Source organism: Sprattus sprattus (genome assembly GCF_963457725.1).
Source record: "Sprattus sprattus genome assembly, chromosome: 4".
NCBI lineage: Eukaryota > Metazoa > Chordata > Actinopteri > Clupeiformes > Clupeidae > Sprattus > Sprattus sprattus.
The window spans coordinates 13,441,752-13,466,413 of NC_137923.1; the positions used below are offsets into that span (position 1 = coordinate 13,441,752).

General features: G+C 44.5%; 1 protein-coding gene across 1 annotated transcript in view; it reads left to right on the forward strand.

Moving 5' to 3' along the window:
* Nucleotides 1-11,659: 11,659 nt before the first annotated feature.
* dlc1 (DLC1 Rho GTPase activating protein) overlaps nucleotides 11,660-24,662 on the forward strand; it is a 29,156-nt gene continuing 16,153 nt past the window's right edge. The window contains exons 1-4 of the mRNA XM_080837926.1: nucleotides 11,660-11,932; nucleotides 19,785-19,856; nucleotides 22,183-22,264; nucleotides 23,736-23,799. Coding sequence (XP_080694052.1) covers nucleotides 11,920-11,932; nucleotides 19,785-19,856; nucleotides 22,183-22,264; nucleotides 23,736-23,799 — 231 coding nt within the window. The 5' untranslated portion in view covers nucleotides 11,660-11,919. The remainder of the gene's footprint in view (nucleotides 11,933-19,784; nucleotides 19,857-22,182; nucleotides 22,265-23,735; nucleotides 23,800-24,662) is intronic.

Below are 24,662 nucleotides of genomic sequence, written 5' to 3' on the forward strand. Positions count from 1 at the left end.
TATTTCTGCCCTCACTCACGCAGGAATGCAGGGGTGGGGGTGGGAGAAGGGACAATATGAAAAAGCGCTCAGTGATTATTGGATTCTGTGTGGTTGTGTGTATTTGTGTGTGTGTGTGTGTGTGTGTGTGTGTGTGTGTGTGTGTGTGAATGTACAAAATTATATTGACATGGCATTTCTCTATCATCTTGTGACTTCTCACCATGTCAATCACTTGGGCTTCAGGATAACACACAAAGACCTCCCTGATTATCTGACTGATTACCTATTGTTGCTGACATCACTGTCTTGTGTCAAGAGCCCAAACATTTTAGTTTACTGTCCTCAGGTGTGAGGATGAGAAGCAGCTGGCATGGCCTGTTTGAGCATGCCTTTCCGACTTTATTGCAATGTGAAGCATCATGTCATATTGTATCATGTTGTGTCATATAGTATTGTAACCATATTATGTATGCAAATGTGAGTACCAGAGGTGAATGAAAATCAACGCTCTTCTCTTATCACACTTGTTCATTCAATGAATACAATGTACAGTGTTCTCCAGTGGTTCAGAAAGAGAGGGATGGAGACTATTGTTGATCCTAGTTATCACCTCTGGTGAATAGAGTATGCATAAATATGCATGCGTCTGTGTGTGTGTGTGTGTGTGTGTGTGTGTGGGGGTCTCTGAGGGTGCTTTGGATCAAAACTGGCAAAGCAGTCCAGCTTTACCGCTCTCAAGCAAAACTGCTTCTCCTCCTTTAAGCCCACAGAGGGGGTCTAGGGTTAAGCTACAAGGACACATGTGGAAGCACTTTCAGCAAGGCAGCAAGAAATGCGGAGCGATTGAAGTTCTGAGACGAGAGGTGAGGCCAGTTGTCTGTGGGGAGTGGGAGGCTGTGATATACAGTACAGTATATAAGCAGGGCAGAGCCTCACAACCATAAGACCACAACACGCCACATGTGGGGTTAGCCTTACAGCAACCTGCAGTTATAACTATGTAATACCATGTAATAGCAACCTGTATTGCTTCTATAGCACTGTTACATGATATTTCAAGTGAAGATTTGAAAACAGACATAAAAGATAAATATTGCTAGACAAAGGCAATAAAGGATTTGCGGTAAAGCCAAGAGTATGTGGCATATGGTTTGGCTCCGCTCAGCTTGTTTATCGCGGCTCAGAGCCTTGAGTGTAGTATCGCATATCATGTTCTCAGACACTGTCTAACATTGTGCTATCTGAGACAGAAGTGTAGAAACATGTCAAGTGTGTGTGTAAGTGTGTGTGTGTGTGAGAGAGAATGTGTGTTTGTGTGTGTGTATGTTCAGCTCAGCTACCAGTTAGCACTGCTGATAAAAGGCGAGCTGTTTCAGCACTTTTCTCTGGCATGTGTGTTCATCTTCACACACTCTCTCTCTCTCTCTCTCTCTCACACACACATACAAACACACGAACATGCACAAACACAAACACACTACTGAAATAGTAGGAGCATACTTTTTTCATACACTCATAATGATTAATGTGTGGATATCCTTACACAATTTTACAAATTCAAAAACATACAGAGACAGAGAGAGAGAGAGACCTTGGCAGACTCTCATGTCCAATTAAATGTCAGGACAGGACAAATGTTTTTCATTATTGTCAATTCTGCAGTTATTCCCCTCGCGTCATTAGTCATTGGCTGGACACATGTGAAGCATCTGTTATCAGTAGCGATGTGTGGAGATGCTTCTCTCTCTCTCTCTGTCTCTCGCTCTTTCTCTTGCTCTCTCTCTCATGCCCTGACAGAGAGATCATCTTACCCCTTCTAACATTCCACTCTCCATCCATAGCAGCTCCTGAGAGCTGATCTAGAGGCCTATATTGCTTTCTTTTGATGACTAAATGGAGCTCCTTATGGGTTTAGAATAAAATTTGCGAGATATCACGGTGTCCTAGTAAGGAATGTTCAAGAGAGAGAGAGAGAGAAAGAGAGAGAGAGAGCATGAGAGATAGCGAGAGAGAGAGAGTAGAAGACAGAACAGGCCAAACACTAGACAGCTGATCAGACAGGAATGAATGAACCAGCTGATACCCACGCGCTCTTCCCCCCAGCAGTAGCAGGGATGAGGGAGATGTGGTGGGGTGGTATGTATGCAGAGTTGACCGCATATTGGCAGTTGTGCTTTCACGTTTAATCTAGTCAATGTCATGTATATCACAGATACCTTTCATCACAATAAAATCGAGAAACTTTCAAAATACTATTCCAGGTTTATTTTTGGCTAAGCTGGGTGTGATCAGCATTGAGTAGTTCGCCAGACTAACTGAGCAAATGAAATGCAGTGAAGGGGCGGGGAATTCCCAGACAAGTCCTCATGTCTTCTTCAACAGTAAGTCCCATGGCTAACTAGGGGCTTGAGCCCTAGCCTAAGCAGAAACCTGGTTAGATAACCTTATCTTACTTTCATTTCCACAACTGCCGTCTCATCCAAATTCCTCTCGGTTGTTTATTCCAATTACTCATAAGGCATCTTGACCACATACTTGTGCAACACGAAATGTGTCAACATATTAGTATTTAATTGACATACCAAGGCGATCACCCATTAAACTCAATGAATGGCATTCAATTTAACAGTTTGTCATATCTTGTTTTTCTGATGTGATCAGTTCGAAGACAACATCAGGATGGATTCCCTCGCTTGCCCACTAGCATTTGTTTTGATGTTTTGCAGGAGGCTGAACATCCTTGTGAGAGGAGGCCAAGTGGGCATGAAACTAGCCAGTTCTCCCCTCTGCAGCATTGATGTACTGTACATGCAAGCCTTCTGCAAAGTCAGAAGCTCGTGATTTCACCTTGAAAAGCCTTCCTGTCACCACAGTCACAGTGAAAATATAATCTACATAATCAAAATACAACAACGTGGAATGTGTACTGTTATGGAGATTTTCACATCTCAAGTAATTTTGTTCTGAGGAAGTTTGCCCCCCCTGAAGCTCTTTCTCTGTACGTCGCACCCTTTCTGTCCATGATTTTCTCCCTGTCTTACTCTATTTTTTTTACTCTATACTTCTCTTTTCATCTATCTTTGCTTTCATCACTATCTTTTTATCTTGCTCTTTACTATTTTATTGCTGTGATTGAGTTGAGACAGATTAGTGGGGAATGTGTCAAGCACTTACTATCACAGTAAAACATCTGGGCCAGGTATAGGATTGGTTGCCCTAGGCATCCAAGTACATGAGCTGGTGTGTGTGTGTGTGTGTTTCTGTGTGAGAGTGTGTTGATGTTTAAGTCTCTATGTATGTGTGTGGCCGCAAGAGATGACGCAGGAGTACAGTTGTGCACTGCCTGAGGAAAGGTGTGACTTCTGGCACATGTTTTCATATTTCCAAAGCACATTTTCAAGAATGCAAAAACACACACACACATATTCTTTATGAGACAGGTCTCCATTCCTCACTTACTGGGCTTGCTCTTCTTTCTCTCCCCCCAGCAGATCTGGTTGATAAGGCTGCCCTCCATCCTCTTAATTTGAGTGGTTTAACCTCAGTCACTACTGAACTGGGAATTTCAGAATTCCAGAGATGGGCTGGAATCTGGTCTTCTGGCAGTGCCCCTCCCCCCACACACATTAGCATCAGTAGGGGGATTAATATCTAATTTCACTCTCCACTCACCCTTGCGCCTGATATTTCACAACTGTCTGGGTCTCTCTTATCAAGTGCTGGCTGGTCTGGCCCCGTGGAGCTGAATGGGCCGTAACAGGAGATGTCTGCCCTCTGTTTTTGTACTGGAATACCCCCGGCACACACAAACACAACCACACACAAAATAATGAAACAGGTGGTCAGAATGTGAAGCCCTTATTTTGGACAAGGTGTGTGTGTGTGTGTGTGTGTGTGTGTGTGTGTGTGTGTGTGTGTGTGTGTGTGTGTGTGTGTGTGTGTGTGTGTGTTTGTGTTTGTGTGATATATCCATGTGTATTCATGTGTGTGTGTGTGTGTGTGTGTGTGTGTGTGTGTGTGTGTTTGTGTTTGTGTGATATATCCATGTGTATTCATGTGTGTGTGTGTGTGTGTGTGTGTGTGTGTGTGTGTGTGTGTGTGTTTGTGTTTGTGTGATATATCCATGTGTATTCATGTGTGTGTGTGTGTGTGTGTGTGTGTGTGTGTGTGTGTGTGTGTGTGTTTGTGTTTGTGTGATATATCCATGTGTATTCATGTGTTTGTGTGTGTGTGAGAGAGGGAGTGTATGTGTGTTTGTGTTTGTTAGAGGTATCTGTGTTTTCTAAAGCTATCACAGGAGGTTGTGGCTGGGACCTGCGTTTGCCAAGTGCTTCCCAAAACTTTCCTTGCATCTCCACCTCCAAAGTGTGTGTGGCTGTGTGTGTGTGGGAGGGGGGGGGGGGAGGGTTGTGTGTGTGTGTGAGTGAGTGTGTGTGTGTGTGTGTCATGTTTGTGTGTGTATTGATTGTAATTAAAGTCATGAAGTAGGTTGTGGCGACAGACAGGATAGACATGCATATCTCCCTTTCAACTGTGTTTGTATGTTGGGTGTGTGTGTGTGTGTGTGTGCATGCATGCGCATGTGTGTGTGTGTGTGTGTGTGTGTGTGTGTGTGTGTGTGTTACCTCCTCAGCTGTAATCTCTTCCTCAGAGAGACAAGAGAGCCTGTCTGCTATTTTGGGAGGTTCCTGTTATGAACTACAATGTCATAGACCTGCATACTCACAATACTGTAAATTCTACACCTAATATCCCACTCATTAAACACACACACACACACACACACACACACACACACACACACACACACACACACACACACACACACACACACACACACACACACACACACACACCTGCTTGGTTCTATTCCTGATTGTTTTCCCTTTATAAACAGATGGTAATACAGCACTGCCACTCCACTTCCTCCCACTCCATCTGTAAACACTTAACAAAGACTGGGGAGTTTTAACTACAAATACACACTGTACCAAATGATGAGTTTATTGGTAATATTACCATACGATGATTATTATTAATATGGATTTATGCACACACACAAACACACTCAACTTTTCACAATAATACAGTAAGGTGCACTAACAAGCAATTACACAGTCCCTCCAGGAAATGTGATTCAGGCAAATTCAAGGTTTTCACGTATTAATGCAATATTTATGCAAAATAATTAATGGAATTTCTGCATAATTTGCAATTGATGATGTTTAACTTACCTGACTTTTGGTCGCAACAATCATAACAAACCTGCGCAAGATCCTGGCGGGATCACATTAAGGAATTCCTGCAGAAAATAAAAAAAACACTAAGTCACTGCAATTTGAACAGCAATGTTGGAGAATTACAGCATCAAATTCAGTCACCTTTGACCCCAAATCCTTGCAAGATCCTAGTTGGACAGATTACACTAACACAAACATAGCCTAAGACACCAGCAGGCTGTGTGAATATCTGTTTGTCACACGCATACAAATGCCAATGTACATCTATTTTCATATGTGAAGCCAGTAATACATCTATGCACACACACCTACACACTTATACACAGGCCCATAGAAAGAGATACTCAGAGACACACCCGTGCTCTACAGAAAGTCCATCCTCCAGTCCTCTCCTCTCCTTTCTAACCACATAGCTCTCCAGATCGTGTGGGAAACCGTGTCCGCTGGCCGGCCTCTGTAACAGAAGGCTGGGTGGTTTCACTACCAAATATACTCCTGTAATTAGCATGTGAGCCTTCTCAGTGTAATCATCTATTCTTTTTCTTTGCTAGAGTCACATAGAAAGAAGTTATTTTCAGATGTGTCTATGTGCAGATGGGTTTCTTATTATAACTGTGTGAAATGCATGGGAAGAGTGTTTTGGGTTAGGTCTGTGTGCTGTTTCAAGCAAATACTCGAAATGCCTGTGTGGTGAGGAGTGGTCACATCAGTATGGGTGACACTTAGTAGATGAACACAAGCATGACACAGAGGGAAAGTGTGTTTTTGGTGAACTGGGTATGGATGTGTCTCCTATAAGGATGTTAGTGTATGTACAGTGTGTGTGTGTGTGTGTGTGTGTGTGTGTGTGTGTGTGTGTGTGTGTGTGTGTATGAATTTGTGTGAGCTCTAAAACCTGATGCTTTTACTGCACCATTTCACAGGGTTAAACTTGGGTTGACAGAGATCAGTCAAATACTAGTCACTGTCTAGGGATAAACATGGAGATCAAAAGATAGACAGAAAAAATTGGTTGACAAATAGACCGAATGACAGAGACAGACAGAGAGACAGACAGGCAGACATAGACAAACACACAGAATCTGCTGCCCAACCCACTGGCCTGCTGCATCACACAAGTCGATAAAATAAATCTTGCTACAGTCATCCCACATGTCTACATTCAGCTGCAGCAAGCTTTTTACCATACCAAGCTAACCGGGGCAGTCAGTGTCTTGAAAACAAGACATAGGGCCTTCATTTCATTAATTAACAACATGGCTGGCAATGCGCAAAGTCAGCCATGCCTGAACTAACTCCAATTTAATAACATCACAATTCTTTTTAGTTTTTTCCTTAGTAAACATATCTTGACCAATTGTGTATTCTTATTAGTAAGATGCATGAAGCATGAACCACACATTTAATACAGAGTAGGGATGAGAATGAATACGATTTTAACGATTCCGATGCCTTATCAATTCCTGCTTATCGATTTGATTCCTTACCGATTCTCTTATCGATTCTTTTTGGGCAAGGGGTGAACAAAAGAGCACAAACTGGTTTATTTACATGAATTTTCTTTTATATAATTTTCTATAATGCTGCACACAACATATATACAGTATATATCGTACACATTAAAAAAAAAAAAAAAAAAAAAAAACATACGTATTCCTCTTGAACTAAATATCAAACTGACATTCTTCTGTAGAAATTAAAATAAAACTTACATAACTTAAATAAAATGTATTCTGTTTAATTTAAACACGTTCCTAGAAATGGCAATGCTCCTTCCTTTTGTTAAAAGGGTACGTATATGAACTGAGCTGCCAAAAATGAAACTAGCAGTGGCAAATACCATCAAGTCTGAACCATCAATTGTATGTATCATCAACAATTCTTGTGCAGAAAAATAAACATGTCTGCTTTCTCGGGGAGGATACGAGATCATTCTATTTGTCCCTGCCTCGAAGGAAGGATGGGCTAGAGGTGCACACAAGACGTTCTAGCTGAAGCCTGTGACCAAGACCGACTACCAGCCTCTGAACCACTCTGACTCTGAACGTCATCATCAGCTAAATTGTAAGGAAATGGAGATTATTTATTGAAAGCTGGTTTACACAATGAAACAAATGGCGCTAACAAAATCGCCTAATTTGCTGACATCGGCCATTCTGTTTAACAATGAAATGCTTCAGTGAAATTGATCCATTATTAAACTTAACATTTAATTGTTTAACAGAATGTCCAATGTTGGACACTGTCATATAACTGACATAGCTATGCTAGCGTTACAATGAAACATTTCTCAAAACTGGACTTTCATTCCAAACGTGAAGTGATCAATAATGGGAGACCATTATGCCGGAGCTAAAATGTATGCTTCAAATGAAGGGACAGAAGATAACTTGATCGACTACACACAATAAAGGCAAATTGCTTCACACTTTTGAGGAGTTTACCTTGGATAGTAAGAGATGAAGGGAAGGGAAGTCTTTTAGATAATATCAAATTTCATAATCACTCAACAGTCGTTCATGGGACACAAACGTCATGTCAACAAGTTTGGGTTAGAGCAGCAAAGCCAAATGGCCTCATGTATTTACCCGGATTCCTTAATTTATACCTGAACAGGCTGTCCTACCAAAGGCTATCAGCACTGAATAACCCACTGCTCTGGGGTTAGTGACCGGTTATGGCCCCTTACTCACACATAAGGTGGTAATTGCTATTTGTTGTCCATGCTGCTGGACTGCTTGCAATGCAAGGTTGAGTAGATAAATGGCTTTCTCCCCCTCTCTGTCTTTGTCTGGTTAAATAGGGCCATAGAGAAGGAGGGATTTATTATATCTAATGGCTGCGTTGCACTTTGTATTATTGATGCAATGTGTCTGACTACCTACTCTTTGTGGAGTGCAGCTAGATGATAGAGGTCTGTGTAGATGCACAAGGGAAATTGTACACTGTGTCAGGTCGTGGCCATAAATCGTAGCCCTGTAGTGTATATGTTGAAATGGTGTGTTTCGCACCCGTCTTTGTTGTTTTTCTAACTCTGTTTTGACCTCCTAGATTATGTCAATGGTGACCTTACCTTGTCATCCTGCACATGGTCACAAACATGGGGTAACATGCGTACAACTACAAGTACACACAGAGTGTCTTCACACCATAACATTGTCTGTGTCTTAGCATTCTTTGCACAAAAGTAACGACTTAACTACACTCACATATGTTAACAAGCAGATGCAAATGGGCATGCACACACCTCTATGCACTGAATCACACATGCACACACCTCTATGCACTGAATCACACATGCACACACCTCTATGCACTGAATCACACATGCACACACCTCTATGCACTGAATCACACATGCACACATCTCTATGCACTGACTCACACATACAAGTACATATCTACACAAACACATGCAAACATACCCCCCCCCCACCCCCCAACACACACACACACACACACAGACACACACACGCTTTTCCTGTTAAACTGCTGGCTTGCCTAATCCCTGTGCGGTGACCTATGGGAAGTGCAATCCTGAACTGGATTAGTTGAAGCTACCTCTAGGGCAGAGGTACTCAATAGGCGGACTCTGGTCCGGATCCAGACCCAGGTGCTTTCAAATTTGAACCGCCGCCAAAATCAACATTCTAATTTAATCATGATCCAAGCGAGTTTTCATTGGTGCGTGATTTTGCGCTTTATATTTTTTTCCTACTCGATGTGGTTTCTATCTTCCGTGTCCAATCCAGAGGTCCAATCAGGAGCTGTCATAACATCATCTCTATGACAACTCGCTCACTCAATGTTGGCCGCGAGCTCGGTGGGTCACGCAGGTTGTGTGTGTCAATGGCAACAACGAGGGCAAATCGATTTGTGAATGGTTTCTGTTTTCTCAGCAAACAAAAATCATGGCGTGCCCTAAACCCGACAAAAAACGAAAAGTTGATTCCAAAAATTGCGAGTTTAAGACAGAGTGGACTGACAAGTATGTATTTGTGCTGCCTGTGGGGAGCACAAAACTGATGTGTTTTATCTGCAACGAGACGATTGCCCTTCAAAAGTGGTAACGTGAAAAGTCACTATGAAACAAAGCATGCACACTTGAAACTAAATTACCCCTAGAACTCTGAGCTAAGGGCCAGAAAAACAAACCAACTGCAATCATCATACCAAGTAACTTGCAGTGTAAAAGTAAGATCAGCCACACAACAAGATTGTGCATACCTCAACTGTTGTGAGTCTGCCTTTTCAACCATGAATATGGTGAAAATCAAATACAGGCGCACACTCACTAATAAATACTTACATCAGTGCCTCTGTCTGGCCTTCACATCATTTATTAAGTTTAAAGCACAAAAGCACCTTTCACACAAATAAGGCCAGACCACATCACCTTTTGTGCATAGTTCAAACCTTTTTGCTGGAGTTATGTTTTGGGATTTTGACCGTCACTGTTCCGGACCCTGGACTGAACGGAAATTTGAAGAGTGAACCTTTTGGGTTTCTAATTGAGTACCCCTGTTCTACGGGTATCTGTCTTTTTAGTCTCATTTTATCTTCTTCGTCTTTCGCACCCTCTCTCTGGAAACACAATTATTTTTTTAGATGACAGACATAGACAAAGTAGAAGGAAATAAGTGAGACCGATTATAAATGGAGGTTGTGGGCGATTGAGATGTGGAGGACAATTGAAATAACTTGACTTGTTTCTAAAGCTTGGGTGAGTGCATGTGAGTTTGTGTAGCAGGAGGGATGGAATCACTGTCTGGGCTCAATGGATGTGTCAGGTTATGATACACGCACCCAGGTGGGCTTGCGGTGAATTTGCTTTATGTGTTCCACAAGACTACAAAGGGTGATGCCTAGTGGGACAGGTGTGTGGAAAAAGAAAAATGCAATCCCAAAGTCGGCTGCCTGGTGTGTGAGTCGTTACTAAAGCAACAGCACCCAGAGAATGCGGAGATGACATGATTTGGGGATTTAGCTGGAGGGGTGTGGAAGTGTGTGGTGAATAGAGATGGGAGGGAGACACAGAGAGAGAGAAAAAGAAACAAGGGAGAGTAAGGAAGAACAAGGGAAAAATTGAGAGTTCTCCAGCAGTCTTGGTTTGCAGACGTGAGTAAGGGATGACTCCATCACCACAAAAAGACACATTTAGAATGGAAAAATATAGCTGAACTTACCTGACTTCCTCACACCCTGTGTAGGAGATAGTATCTGATGCATCCAGAGTGTTATAAATGGCATTCAGTGGTGTAAGCTTACTATGTCATCTTGCCATAGGTGAGCATTGAGAAAACAACTTCGATCCTATATATAGTGTTTTGGGATAAATCTGTGGTGAGTAGGCCTACTAAAAATAATTATATATTTAAAACATTTTAAATTTTTTTTTTTTTTTTTGCTGCTGAGATGCTAAAAGTAAAGTCTGGCTTTTGCAGGCACCACAATTCCGTCTGATCACTGACTGAGCACTGAGGCTTTGACAATGAGTCCACCAGCCTACTTTAGACGGCTGCTTTGTAACTTTTAAGCCCTTTCCGCCTGTGAGGTGCCATCGCCGTGGTGGCAAAATTGCTAGAGGAGACTCTCTCTCTCTCTTTGTGTATGTGTGTTGCTTGTGTGCTCCCCACGGCTAGGCTCATGGACGCCTGTTGACTGGGTCTCGTTCGCATTACCATGGCACAGTAATTCTCTATTGTGTCGGCGTCATTCAGAACATCATGTCCCACAAAGGCGAGGCTCAATTGTCCTTGTAATTAATGGATTCTTCTAATGACATGCTAATGTTGCGCCAGTTTAATTGCCATTCAATGATGTTGAGCCTGGCAGACAAAGTCTCTCTACAGCAAAGAGAGCATCTACTGATCCACTAATCACTTTCCCTTATTATAGAAGAGACCCAGAAGTAGTACACGTCCCTATATTTAGGAATAACAAATAATTAAATTGACTACAAGAGTACGGTCCAAATGCGTCTCATTAGCTCCATCTGCCCGTTTTTTTTTTTTTAAATAGCGTAGGCCTATTGATAAAAGCGAAATGCCTTAGCCTTCACATATCATCCGTGGTGGAAAGTTGGCGCACATAAAAATATAGCCTTTGCATTATTTTAGGAAGGGGCCGATACAATTTTAGTAAACACCTCACCAAGTGAAAAAAAAAAAACATCGATTCGCAGAGTGCGCCCCATAAAACGTCGGCAATAACACGTCTAAACTCCATCCCTTCTGATCAATATATTTACTCCTACATGTAGAACAGCACTGTGGTTTACTCACCCTCCCCGCGGCAAGTCAGGTGGCGAGACCACTGTGGCTCAGTGTAGGGAGGTGGAGCCAGGGCTCGATTAGCCATTCCTAAACTCTGAATCAGGCAATTTCATTCACATTCGCACTAGCGGTCCGTGTGGAGGTCCGAAAACTGGTGCCGTGTGAGGAACGTTTCCTTAGTATAGCCTAACTGTGTATGTGTATTACAAGGAGTTAAACCAACATTAATAATGGAATTATCTTCTTGCGCGACACTGTATGGACTTTCTGTGCAGACATCTCACGTATAGCCAACTATGTTCTGAGCCGTTTGTGAGATTACGCCGGATACCATGCAAACGTTCCTGTAACGCCGGATTTAAAACAGTGGACTCGCGAGGGGTCGTTTTTTTTATTTTCACCTGATCAAAAAGAAACACAAAATGATCTTGACACGTAAGTGCTTCAATTCAAACATATATAGATGCTGTATAGTTTAAATGTTTATTTTTTAGCGTAAATGATCCTTATCCTGGCTGTTCTATCTTCTTAATAGCCTACATTGATCTTGACTGTCTGGTGTGGATATGTGTGTTCAGATAGTTTGAATTACGAGTAAACTTTCTTATACCGTGTGAAAATTAAAAGGTCGTTTCATAGTGGACACGTAGCTGGGAAACAGTTCTACGGGTACGGTCAACTCGATCTTGTGCCTTAGCGCTGTGGGCTGTCAGATAAGCAATCTCTCTTTCCCCCTACTCCCTGCGCCCTGTGGAGCGCAACCCGCCTCCACCGGTCGTCCTTTCTGTGACTTTCGCAAAATTCCGAGATAAGAACTGTGTCGTCAACGGTGACCTGCGTTCTCTCACAAGTTTAGGCGAAGGACGTATCTGGTGAAAAGTAAGCTGCAATTCTAAATGCCCCCCGATAAAACAATTTACACAGCCTGAACCTAACACGTTTGTGCTTGTGCGAGGCATTCTAGGTTGTAAGATACCTTGTGTTGTGGGGGTGTTTAGAGGCCAAGGATGTGGTGGTTTCCATTTTTCTTCTCTTTCTGGGGTTGCGTTTCCATATGACAACAGGGCACCTTTTGCTGCATAGTCTGGGAACCTTTTGCTAAATTGGAGCAGACTTCTCATTGCCGTAGTGTTAGTAATGTCACAGTTGTGTGGAGATAATGCATTTAACATATGTGTTTACTGGTATACGTGTTTTGAGACTGCTGTTGAATGGGCCAGGTTGACTGATTAAATAGTAATAGTATTCCTTGTGTGTTTATTTTAGTTGTAGAGTTTTGTCTTTTGGTGATACGGACATGATGAAATTGGAGCGCACCTGAAACAAACGGAGTCTGATCACGTTGATGGGTACTTGAAGATAACTTGAAGATAATTAGATACAATTATTTGAGGATTTGAGTTTACACACACACACATACTCTCAACCACATCACACACTGGTGTCTAGTCACATGCAGTAAATGAGACTGGGCATAGTGAAAAGTGGTAGCCTTTACCCCTGGTTTGTGTAGACTTCATCACTTCAACACCCATCAGGCTGTCGGCCACAGACCGAGACAAACTTACGCACTCACTAACGTACATGTTCTTGATACGAGACATACATGTCTTGTGATCCATTTAAAAGAGTCCGTGTACACCAGTGACACATAGTGCCCTTTCATCTGACCCCCAGTCAGATTGGGTTTAGTTTTATTGAGTCTGTAAGTTTATGAATCCCTTTGGTCTACTGATGTGTGATAAGTGCCGGGCCGGCGCCGGGGCGGTGAAGGGGGCAATGCCCCCCTCAGATTTTGCTAGTCAAAATGTTCGCTAATAATGCACATTAAAAAAAACACACAAAATGTATCCTTAATCAGAACATTTATGTTTGAACCAAAACAAATAAAGCAATGACTGAAGTATATCTTATGTAGGACTATTAGTCTTTTTGCTCGTTCTATTTCTACAAGCAGGGCGATCGAATACATCAGCAGGTAAAGCCTTCTTTAGGTTTTTTATATCTTACGTGACGGTACATTCTATAGCATCCTTAGCAGTGTAAGCAGGCTACTTTATATCAGTGGGGAAGATCTGTTCGCTCAAAGTTTTGCTCATGTTGACAACGATTTCTACTCGTAGTGCTATTGCTATGATAATAATCTTGTTTTGTTGCGGGCTATAACTTGCAGCATAGGGTTTGAAATAAATAAAGTTTACAGTATGAGATGCAAGACATAGGATGTTTAAATAGCACTAACACCCACCCTGCCAAGACAGTTTGACAGTTTTGATTGCATCAAATTACAATAACATAGTGTCAAGCATTCTGTTGCGAAATTGCACTTGCAGCCAACACTGTGGCAGACATGTAGGACTTGAACATTACCCATTCATGCTGAATTGAGTTGCCCTCCATACACCTCCAGCTGTCCATCCCAACAGTCTAACTAATTTGAGGACATTGTCAGAGGATAGATGTAGGGTTTTTTGTCACAAAATGGCTTTAAGTCTCTCACAAATAAAAAGTGTTATTGATCTGGTTCTCCGCTATAATGTCAACCCATGCCTGGATCACCATAACTATGACCAATCTTACACTAGAAAATAATGGCCTTGCAAATCTCAGTCATTGCACCATGCAGCCGGCTCTGGATAAGTGTCCTGCTGGACAAATCTGTCAGTGTTCATATGGTATCTATCTCTCTCTCTCTATCTCTCTCTCTCACATTCTCTCTTTCTGTGTGTGTGTGTGTGTTTATCTGGGGTGTTGGATGACTAATGGGCCAAGGGTTTACTCTATCATTGTGTGTGTGTGTGTGTGTGTGTGTGTGTGTGTGTGTGTGTGTGTGTGTGTGTGTGTGTGTGTGTGTGTGTGTGTGTGTGTGTGTGTGTGTGTGTGTGTGTCTGTTATGGCGGGCAAGTCTCCCATTGAGCCAGACAGATGGTGGAGACCCTCTCACTTACAGATGAGCCAGACTCTCAGCTCCATATGCCCCTGCTTCTACATTTGATATGCCAACACATGATAGCCTTGGGAAATCAGGGTTATGTGTGAAACAGTGTAGTTGTGTATGAGTATTTTGTGTGTGACAGAATCCTTTGGCTTTACGCAGTGTCTGTTTTTACATTGTTTTTCTGTCTATCACTTCCCTTCTCTCCCTTTCAATGGTGGTCCTTATCACAGTGTTGAGTTTGTGGAGAATGGCGACTTGTGCGTGTTGGACGTTTGGTTGCCAGCTTGTCTCCAGTCTTATCTGCGCTAACCTGCATCAAAGCTCCATCCATCCACCCCTTGCTTTTGAAGAGGGCGTGATAAGGGCCTGGCAGGGCCAGATTGAGGTACTGCTCCGAAGTGTGTGGTGCCGCCTTCTACTGGAAAAAAAACGTGACAGGAGCCTGGCCTCCACTTGAGAGCTGCTCAATAGAGGGACATGATGTTCACTGTGAGGTTAGCCTTCATCCAAGATTAAGTCTCTGGTCTGTAACAGTTCCTCTCTGGTTTCCATGTGTCTGTGATTAAATTAGGGTCCTTGACCAGCAGCACACGTAGACACACGCACACGCACATGCACACGCACACACACACACACACACACATTCACTTCTTGCTTTAATGCAGGGAGTGAGGGAAATTCTTTTTGAAATGCAAGCACCGACTGCAGCCTCTGTCATCAGCAGTCCAGGTCAATGGGGGGACATTGGCCAGCATTTGTGAGAATTTCCTGTCAGAAAAAGGAGAGGGGAGAGAAAGAAAGAGGGTGGAGTTGGAGCGGTAATTTTAGAAGCTCGGCGACAACAAGACACATCTTTTTAAACTTTGGCGCAGTTCCAAAGGAAAACCAGTTTTGTTTAATCGCTACATATGTAAGAGGCTGTTATTACACACAGCACAGCTGTCTTTTCATAAGCCTGTGTGAATGCTTGTGCCTAATATTTGGGTTCAATGAATCCTTAGATACTGAACGGTAAGCTGTGCAAAACCATAACAAACACACACACACACACACACACACACACACACACACACACACACACACCGACCAATCGGTCTCTGACTGACGGACATGTTTCACACATCCTGTCCTGCTTGCTTTGAGCATCACTATGGTGACCCTCAGAGGTCAAGGGTCACTCATGTCAAGGCCCAGCTGGAGCAGAGAATGCAACAGGATGAGGGCCACATGGTCAGAACATTGATTATGCGCATGTCTGTTAGCCTGGATGCTTATTCATTTGTTTATCAGTGTTCAGACTCACAGGAAGAGCGATGTCTGCTGAAAGCCCTGTGTGCAATTTGCTGTGAAGTCAATGATTGAAATTACTCGTGTGTTGTCACAAAACACACACACACACACACACACACACACACAGGCCTTGATGTTGGCTCCACTTATGTGATTTCCAGCTGAGCGTACAGCCAGCCTCTCTCCACTTCCCCTTTTTTTTTCATTCTCGCCCAATTACCGGACCCGAGAGATGCTGGAATTCTCACCAGAAATGAGCCCCCAGGCCCCTGCCTTGTTCTTGTCAGGGGTCCAGTCAGTCGGGAGGTCCTGATCTCCGTGGCTGGCGCTTGGCTCAGTTTGACCCAGTGGCTCTTTGTGGCTGCCGGAGACTCCAGTGTGTCGCGTGTTTGTGTTGGCTACTGGTGTGGCCCATTATCTGGAGCTGAAACAAAGGGAGGGTGTGACGGCTGAGTGACGCGGGCTGCTCGGACGTGCGCTTCCTGAGCGAGGTCGCCTCCTGGGTGACGGAGGGGCCTGGAGCCTTCAGACACGATAGAGCACAGCCATCACCTCACGTACGCTTGCACGGAGCCCTGCACACACAGGCCGGATTTATTTAATTTACATTGAAAGCCATTCATTTGATGGTAATATGCTGTGTTGGCGTTATGTTGGAATAGGAGCCAGTGTCGTTTATCTGGCAAAGTGTACACTCTCGCACAGACACACACATACACACTGTCACACGACATACACACACATACACAACACAAATGAGTGCGTCTGACCTGCAGAATAGTCAATGTGATAATAGTTCAAGGTGCTGACAAGGCACAGGAAGAGAATCTTATCAGTGTTCATGTTTAAGAGAGGTGACAGCATGACTGACATGCATGAATGGCCTGCATGTGTGTGTGTGTGTGCATGTGTGTGATTTTGAAAAGTTCTCCTGTGGGTGGTTACATTCATGTCACATGAAGACGGGCTGTTTGTGTTAAGTGTTCCGGGCTGTTTTGTGTTTAGTGTGTGTGTGTGTAGTGTGCCCTCTTTGTCGGTGGTGTTTTGGGGCTACCTGCTGTGGAGAGATCTATTGTTGGACTGGTTGAGCACAGGAAGTGCACAAGGACAAACGTACCACACCGGAGAGGAGATAAAGAAGGAATATTTTTTGTTCTGGCAATTGGGTGAGGTCAATGACTTGAGTAAGGGTGTGTTTTGATTGTCTTTATTTTGGGGGACTTGTGGCTCTACGGTATTTCTGGAAGAGGGTGGCCAGGGGCCTAGCCCATAGGTTAGCTCAGTACAGAGTGGGGAAGTCTGTGCTGTGCTGGGTCTGTTTGTTTGCCTGTGTATTTACCCAAAAGTCTGAGGGAGAGTGTGTATTTACACAGGTTGGTAAATACAAACTGTTCTGAGAGAGTATTGTTATTTAAATGCAAATGTTGCGCACACACACACACACACACGCACGCACGCACACACACACACACACACACACACACACACACACACACACACTCACACACTCACACACACACACACACACACACACACACACACACACACACACACACACACACACACACACACACACACACACACACACACACACACAGACACACACACACACACACACACACACACACACACACACACACATACATTCACACACAAACATTCACACACACACACACACACATACAGGAAGCCAAAGCCCATTATTATGTACTATTCCTGAAGTACTGTCTGTATTATTTTTAGTTTTGAGCTTTCCAACAAATGCACAGCCCAGTAAAGACATCCAGTCTAGTGCATGCCACTGTGAGATAGCAATCGAATGCAGTGGTGACATGAAACTCCTCAGGATGCAGTTATCCCACATGGTGTGTGAGTGAGTGAGTGAGTGAGTGAGTGGTTGCCTGGCAGCTGGTGGTGTGTTGGTGTGCTAGTTCCCAGATTGTCCCTGGAGTTCCTGTCTGTTTAGGTTTAGAAAAATGCATTACATTGAACTGCTCATGTGTCATTTTCTCGGACACTTGCAACTTCTTTCTTCTTGTTCATTCCTGCTGCATCTTTTTTCTGTCTCCCTCCTTCTCTCTTTCGTTCTCTCTCCCGTCACACCTTGTTGCCGTCTGGGCTTGTTTATGGTATGTAAATGCAGCTCCCCTCCGCCCCCAGTTTCTCGCTCTCTTTCTTTGCCAGGCGGCTTGAGGGGTCTTCCCGAGCCCTCTCGCTCTCAATGCATGCCTCTCCCTCTCTTACACAAACACCCACACAGTCGCACACACACAAACACACACACAGACTAACTCATGCAGTCACATTCAGTCGGGGAAGAAGTCACGTATCAGCAGTCGCAGACCTCACGCACCCCTGTCCCCCCTGCTCTGTCAGCACGCAAACCACTTCTCTGTCTTGATATCTCGCTATGCTTGTCTCTCTCACACGATCCATCTCTTTTTTTTCTCTCTCTTCGCCTGCACATGAACCACATCCCAGAAAAGGGAGAGAGGAAGGGGGCCCCTGTCTCTAACACCTTCTTATTTTCCATTCTCTTTCTCTCTCTCTCTCTCTCTCTCTCTTTGGCAGTAATGGTTCTGGAAATGAGGTGGAACCCCTCTTTGCCCTCACTGGCATTGCACAGATTAAGTCAAGCGTTCCTCAGCCTGGGTTGCGCAATTAGCGCAATTACATCTGGCGAGCGGGAAAACACCAATGCGTACAACTTTAAAAAGAAGGGAGACGCCAAGGGGCCCCTTGCTCGCTGATCTTGTTGCTCTGCCATTGTGAAACATAATTGTGCACATTGGAGCAGCTGCCTTGGTGGAGGGGTTTAGAAACCACTGCACTGGCCCCCTCGCGCCTTAGGTGGGGTTAGGGGCACCACTCAGATCAGTATTGCACTTATGTCCTGGCCAGTGAGCAACATCAGTTGAAACTAAACATGTATAACAAAGAGTCATTTATAAACATGTAATGAGGACCATTGAGTATGATGTCTCAAAAATAATGCACAGGATCAAGAGTTTACTGGGTCACCTGGAGGAATGAAGTAAGATGAATGCAGAGACTCATTGATGGGACAGTCAGAGAGTCACTGAAAAGTGATTATCATGACAGCATCATATTCAAGCTAACCCTAGATTCAGATTTGTGGATGCAGAAAATCAGTCATTACTGGCAGTAGCATCACAGTCGACCAGCAGTTTTAACATACAGGTATCTCTGTATCCCAGTACCCATGCCTGGGAAAAGGTCTCTTACTGTAGTCACTAGCATCAGCCAGACAGGAGCCTCAGCCTCAGTCAAAGAGGAAGACAGTAGTTGGAAGTCAAAAGGAGCCACAATTTGGCACGTAGTATCTAAAGACCCTTTGGCAACTAGTGAGTTGTTGAGGCAGTCACCTCCTCTCCCTCCCTCTCCCCCACCTTACAGTGGGTCCAGGAGGTGATAGCAGCTACTTAGCACATCTCTCACAAATTTCACACAAACGTAGCATAAGTGCTAGAGTGCTAGAAAAACAAGCTGATTACATTGTGAGCAAACAACAGACACTGAAGACCTGCAGGCATTGAACAAGAAGTGTGAGAATATGTATGTGAGAGAGATCATTCTATGCACACCTACACACGATTTTATCGAGAGTGTGAAAGCTCTTCTGAAGTTGTTGCGTGTGAAGGGCAGAGGCAGTCGGTTCCTCCAAAGGGAACAAGCTCTTCCCCTGTGAAGTTTTATCAGTCTTACTGAGCTCACTAGCATGTGGCACAGGCTTGTCTATAGTCCTGCTGATAAAGACAGTTACGTTTCGCAGCTTGGTGTGGCTACAAGTTCTTCTAGCTGGTGATAGCTGGATAGTTTTGATGTTTTTCTCGTAATGGGGAAGATTAGGATGCTGGTAAGGTGCTTTCAGTGATGCATGACAATTTACAGATAGGGACGGAGTCTGTCACTATGTGTGTTTGTGTGTGTCTGTGTGTGTGAGGGAGGTTGCTATCACAAAAGTCATATAAAGGTGAACTCCCTTTTATGTAAACACCTTACTTACCTCATGTTTTTCTCTTTTTTCCCCTTTTGCAGAGATCGAGGCCAAAGAGGCATGCAATTGGCTACGGGCGGCAGGCTTTCCTCAGTACGCTCAGCTCTACGAGGGTAAGAAGGCCTTCTTTCCCAGGCGTCCACAGCTGTGGCCAGTCCTCTCAGTCTGAGAGCTGACAGCTGGATGGTTTTGGCTATTATTGAGAACTAACATCATGTTTGGCACTGTTCGCAGGATTAGACTTTGTAATTTTCTGAGAAACTTTGTTGGATTTCTGTTTTTTTATTTTCCTTTCTCCCACTCGTGTGGGAGCCAATACCAATGGGCATGGTAAACTGTCTCTGTCCCACCACCTTTTTAGATAAGCCAGTTTCTGGATCAGGATGGCTGGAGCTCACGGTTGTTGTCTGTGTAAACACAGGACCTAAATGAATGTTGCACGCCTCATCTCTTCATCACTCAAAAAAAAAAAAAACAACAGTAGGGGATGAGGTCATGGTCAATTTGGGGCGAGTGTGAGAAAGTACGAAAGACAGACGGACATAAAAACTGGGAGTGAGTTCATGCTTCATTCTGAACTTGCTCACTGAGAAAGGAAATCTGCTCCTGTCATTTGGTTAAACTGGTATGCGTATTGCTTTCTATGAAGAGTCTGCTTGACTGGTAGAGGCAGCAGCCAAACGAAATCCAACCTTTGTGCTGTTCTTTACCCTCTCCTTCCCCCATCCCATCCTCCATAGGACATTCCTGAGGCTGTGTGTGTGTGTGTGGGGGGGGGGGGGGGAGATGGTGGGGTATATTGTAGCCAGTGCCCTTCTTCATTTATGATTTCGAGGACATCTCATATACAGCTCCACAATTTATAAACGCACACTCTCTTTTCTCGCTCAAACAACAAACATATTCATATAAAAGCAATATGCACATATACAATATACAGTATGCTTTCAGGACACACGTCTTCAACTCACTGGATGCCTAGCAACTATCTGGGCTGTCAGCATGTTTTCAGTCAGTGCTAATCAACTGAGCATTCCAGCAGCCCAATGAAACAGAGATGATAAAGACAGAGCAAGATATCTTAGGTGTCAAGCTCACGCACACACACGCACACACACATGCACACTCACACGCACACATACACATACACACACACACACACAGACTTACATCTCATTGGGCAGTAAATGGCCCATCAATAACCTACCTAGCAGGTAACTGAGAATACCAGACAACACTCGACACATAATCATGCTATCAGGTCCTGTGATTGGCTGTGTGTGTGTGTGTTTCCTACGGGAGGACAATAGCCCCAATAAAGATAGTGGGCTGCTGATAAGACTATCTGAGTACAGTATGTAAAACAGCCGTTAGCTTTGAGAGGCAGAATGCCACCCGGTACCCTCCCCACTGTCACCAGCCTTATCACAGTATTTCCCCCCCACCCCACACACACACACCTACACACTCCTTCAGATTCCTCAAAAGGGATGGGCTTAGCACAGTTATGCCCCCAACTGCTTCAGAACTGATAATTTGTGTGTGTGTTTGTATTTTTGGGTGAGTGCAAACCAAAATGAACAAATTCCACTCATTCAAAACCAAGCAAATATTTCAAATACCCCGCATAACATCTGTGACAAGATGATGTGTAAAATAAACAGCGTGACTCACTCTGGCCTTACTCTCAGCAAGAAGTGTTGACCCACCTCCAAAAGTATTTGCATTTGAAAGACTGCACTCTTTCACTCTCTCAGCTTAGTGGGAAGGTCTCCACCCAAACACATACCTTTAAAAACATTTGATTCAAATGCCCTCCTCCTTCAAACCAGGAAGGAATAAAACAACCATCTGTGGAATGTTGGAAATACACATCCCAATCCCTCTCAAGCAAGTCTGTCTTCCTCCTCCTTCCCCTCCACCTCTCTTCACTTCCTGCTATGGGCTAGCCGATTACCATTTGTGTGTGTGTTTTTAAGTGAACACTCATTATGAAGTCTCAGTGAGTGGATTACTTAGTAGAAGCCACTGTTATGAAGACACAGGAGACAGAGGGAGGGAGAGAAAGAAGGGATAGAGGGAGAGTCAAGAGGAAAGACAGAGAGAGAGAGACAGAGAGTCGTTGAGTGGCCCATTGTGATACGTTGGGCTTGATCCCCCACACACCCGCTGGCATATCCAAGGGAGCTGCAGCTGTGTTTGTTTGGCAGGGTAAGAAGCACTTCCTCTGGGCTTTCAGCTCTGATGGAGGGGGTAGAAAAGGAGGAGACATGGGGGGGGGGGGGGGCAAGATAGACTCAGGACTTGAGACGGCTGGGGGTGCTTACCAACCTTCTCTCCATCTCCTTCACACCTTCAAGTTAGAGGTTCTGAATCATCAATCCAGTGAGTATTTTGTTCTTCTGACATTCCGCTTCCTGTCTTCCCCTCTCTTTTCAGATGGCCAGTTCCCTATCGAGATCTCCTCTGTCACCAGGGATCATGACTTCCTGGATGGGGATGCCATTGAGGCCCTGTGCAGGTGAGGCCTTCAAAAACAAACTCCTACTCTATTTTTCTTCCCTTTATCTGTGCCCCCTCCCCCCTTGTTCTTTATTCTCTCTCCACTCTTTGTAGTGAATTCATCCGGGCCAAAGCTGATTACAGTCCGAGGCTGCCTCAGACAGGGCATGCTTTGCACAGAATGGAGATGAGAATCAAAGGCTGCCGATAAGATAGACCAAATGTTTTGGATTTCCTCTTTCTTTTTCACTTCAGTGTCTTTTTTATCACTTTGCTTTCTCTCCCAACAGCCTCATGCTCACTATTTCTTCCAGTTGTACATCTTTCTGTTGCCCGCCTTTCTCTCTCTCTTTCTCTGTTCCCCCACTGTCACGCTATGTTCCTGTTGTCCTTGCACTTCATTCCGGAACATTGTGATCCCTGCCTTCTGCGCCTGTGCTCCTCGGGTTAGACAGACACACACAGATAGAATAAGATAGCGACCGAAAGAGAAGCAGGACTTCAGTCAAGTGTGTATCAGAGCCAAGGAAGCTGAGGAACTGCTGTGAGTCCTTGAAATTCTCCTTCAAGGTCCAGTGGAACATTAAGAACACTTTCCCATGAGCCAACATCAGGTTACTCAAGCACTGTCATACTACTTACCGTATCACAGTGTATTTGGATTATTGTATACCATACGATATTTTACACTGTACAAGGGCCCCCAATTCCAACTAGTTGCAGGGATGTGAGTATGAGAGACCATAATAAGAATTCAAATGATTCCAGAACAGTGGGAGAGGAGAGAGACAGAGAGAGGAGCAGAGAGTTTGTGACTGGGGGATGGACAGGAGAGCGGGGGAATATATGAGGTGTTGAAGGGCGGGAGCTCCCAGCTGAGCTGCCCAGCTTGGCCCAGCTGGTGGGCCCGCCAGTGAAAGCATCTGGAAGCCATTTTGCCATGCCAGACCTCCTCGCCCCCCTGAGCCAGAGCGCCCCCCCCCAAAACCCCTAAGCCCCTGAAGTGCCAGGTCACATGACAACTGCCCCCCTACATCACCCCTCCCCAGAGAGATGGTGGGGGGATGGAAGGAATTGGGGAGGTGGGGGGCAAAGCCAGGTGGCCAGAGGGATAAGCTTTCCGTCTCTTTTGTTGGCTTTCGTTGAGTTTTCCTCTTCTCTCTCTCCCACTCTCCCTCTCCCTACCACTCTTCTCCTTTAATCTGGTGCTTATCCCTCAACAGAACATTAGTGGACCCTGCTGCTGTCTTTTCCCTCTCTCTGTCTCCCTCCCTCACTCCTGGGTTGGACCCTTGAGGGTCCTGTTCGCAGGTCATTAGTGACTTCAGGCTCTAGATTCCTGGAGTGAAGGGAGAAAGCCTGTCTGGAATGCATATTGAGAATGGAAAGTGCAAATTTCACCTGGATCTCCTTCTTTCTCTTCCCCATCTTTTCTCTGTCTCATTGTTTCTTTCTCATTCTCTCTCGTTCTTTCTCTCTACCACATGTAGGAGACTGCATACCCTCAACAAGTGTGCTTTGATGAGGCTGGATGTCTCCCCTCAGAGAAAGAGGGTAAGTGCAAATTTGTAGTCCTTTCCTCATCCCCTCTCTTTCCACCCCTCCTGTCATCTCTCTCTCTCTCTCTCTCTCTCTCTCTCTCTCTCTCTCTCTCTCTCTCTCTCTCACACCCTCTCCTTATCTCTCCCTCCGTCCACAGAGTAAATCCATGTGTGTTTGCTGTCTGTTTTAATTATAAGGAGCCTCCTGGTTTTTTTTTCGCCCCTGTTGGCTATTTGAGAGCCGGAGCCGTGAGTGATAGCTTTTTATGTGGAAAATGAAGGGGTTGTGTTGGTGTGTCCCTCCTTCTTCTCCTCCTCTCTGTCTCTCCTCCTCCCTCTTTCGCTTTTGTCCTCTTTTTCCCACTAAGCACTTCCTCATTCCCCTTCTTCACCATAAAAGGAATAGAATGTTGCCCACATGCCTTGTTGTGCGTGTCTGTATGTCCTCATTGCGTGTGTTTGTGTCTGTGCGTTAACGTGTATGTCTGTGTGTGTGTGTGTGTGGGTCGTTTGTCACTCTGAGGATGGTTTGTGGACCGTGTCCAGTGTTTCAGGAACTCAGCGCAGCATTCAGTCCCAATCACACAAACACACGGCCAACTCCAAACATGTCCCTGTCAAAAGGAGCCTCTGCCCCTAACCAAATAAGAGCTGTCAACCTCTCTGACCCTCTTTCTGGGGCTTTTGTGTCCACCACTTCCAACGGCTTACACGCTTTAGCTGCGGGAACAATGCCATCCTTGTCGAGTGTCTGCTGCCGTGAAAGACGATGACCCTCTAGTGTCACCCTCGGGCCCGAGGAGTTAAACACCGGGTCACGCAACGAATGAAGGAAGTCATTTGCTTCGGCTTTTTTTTCAATCCCACAAGCCCCGG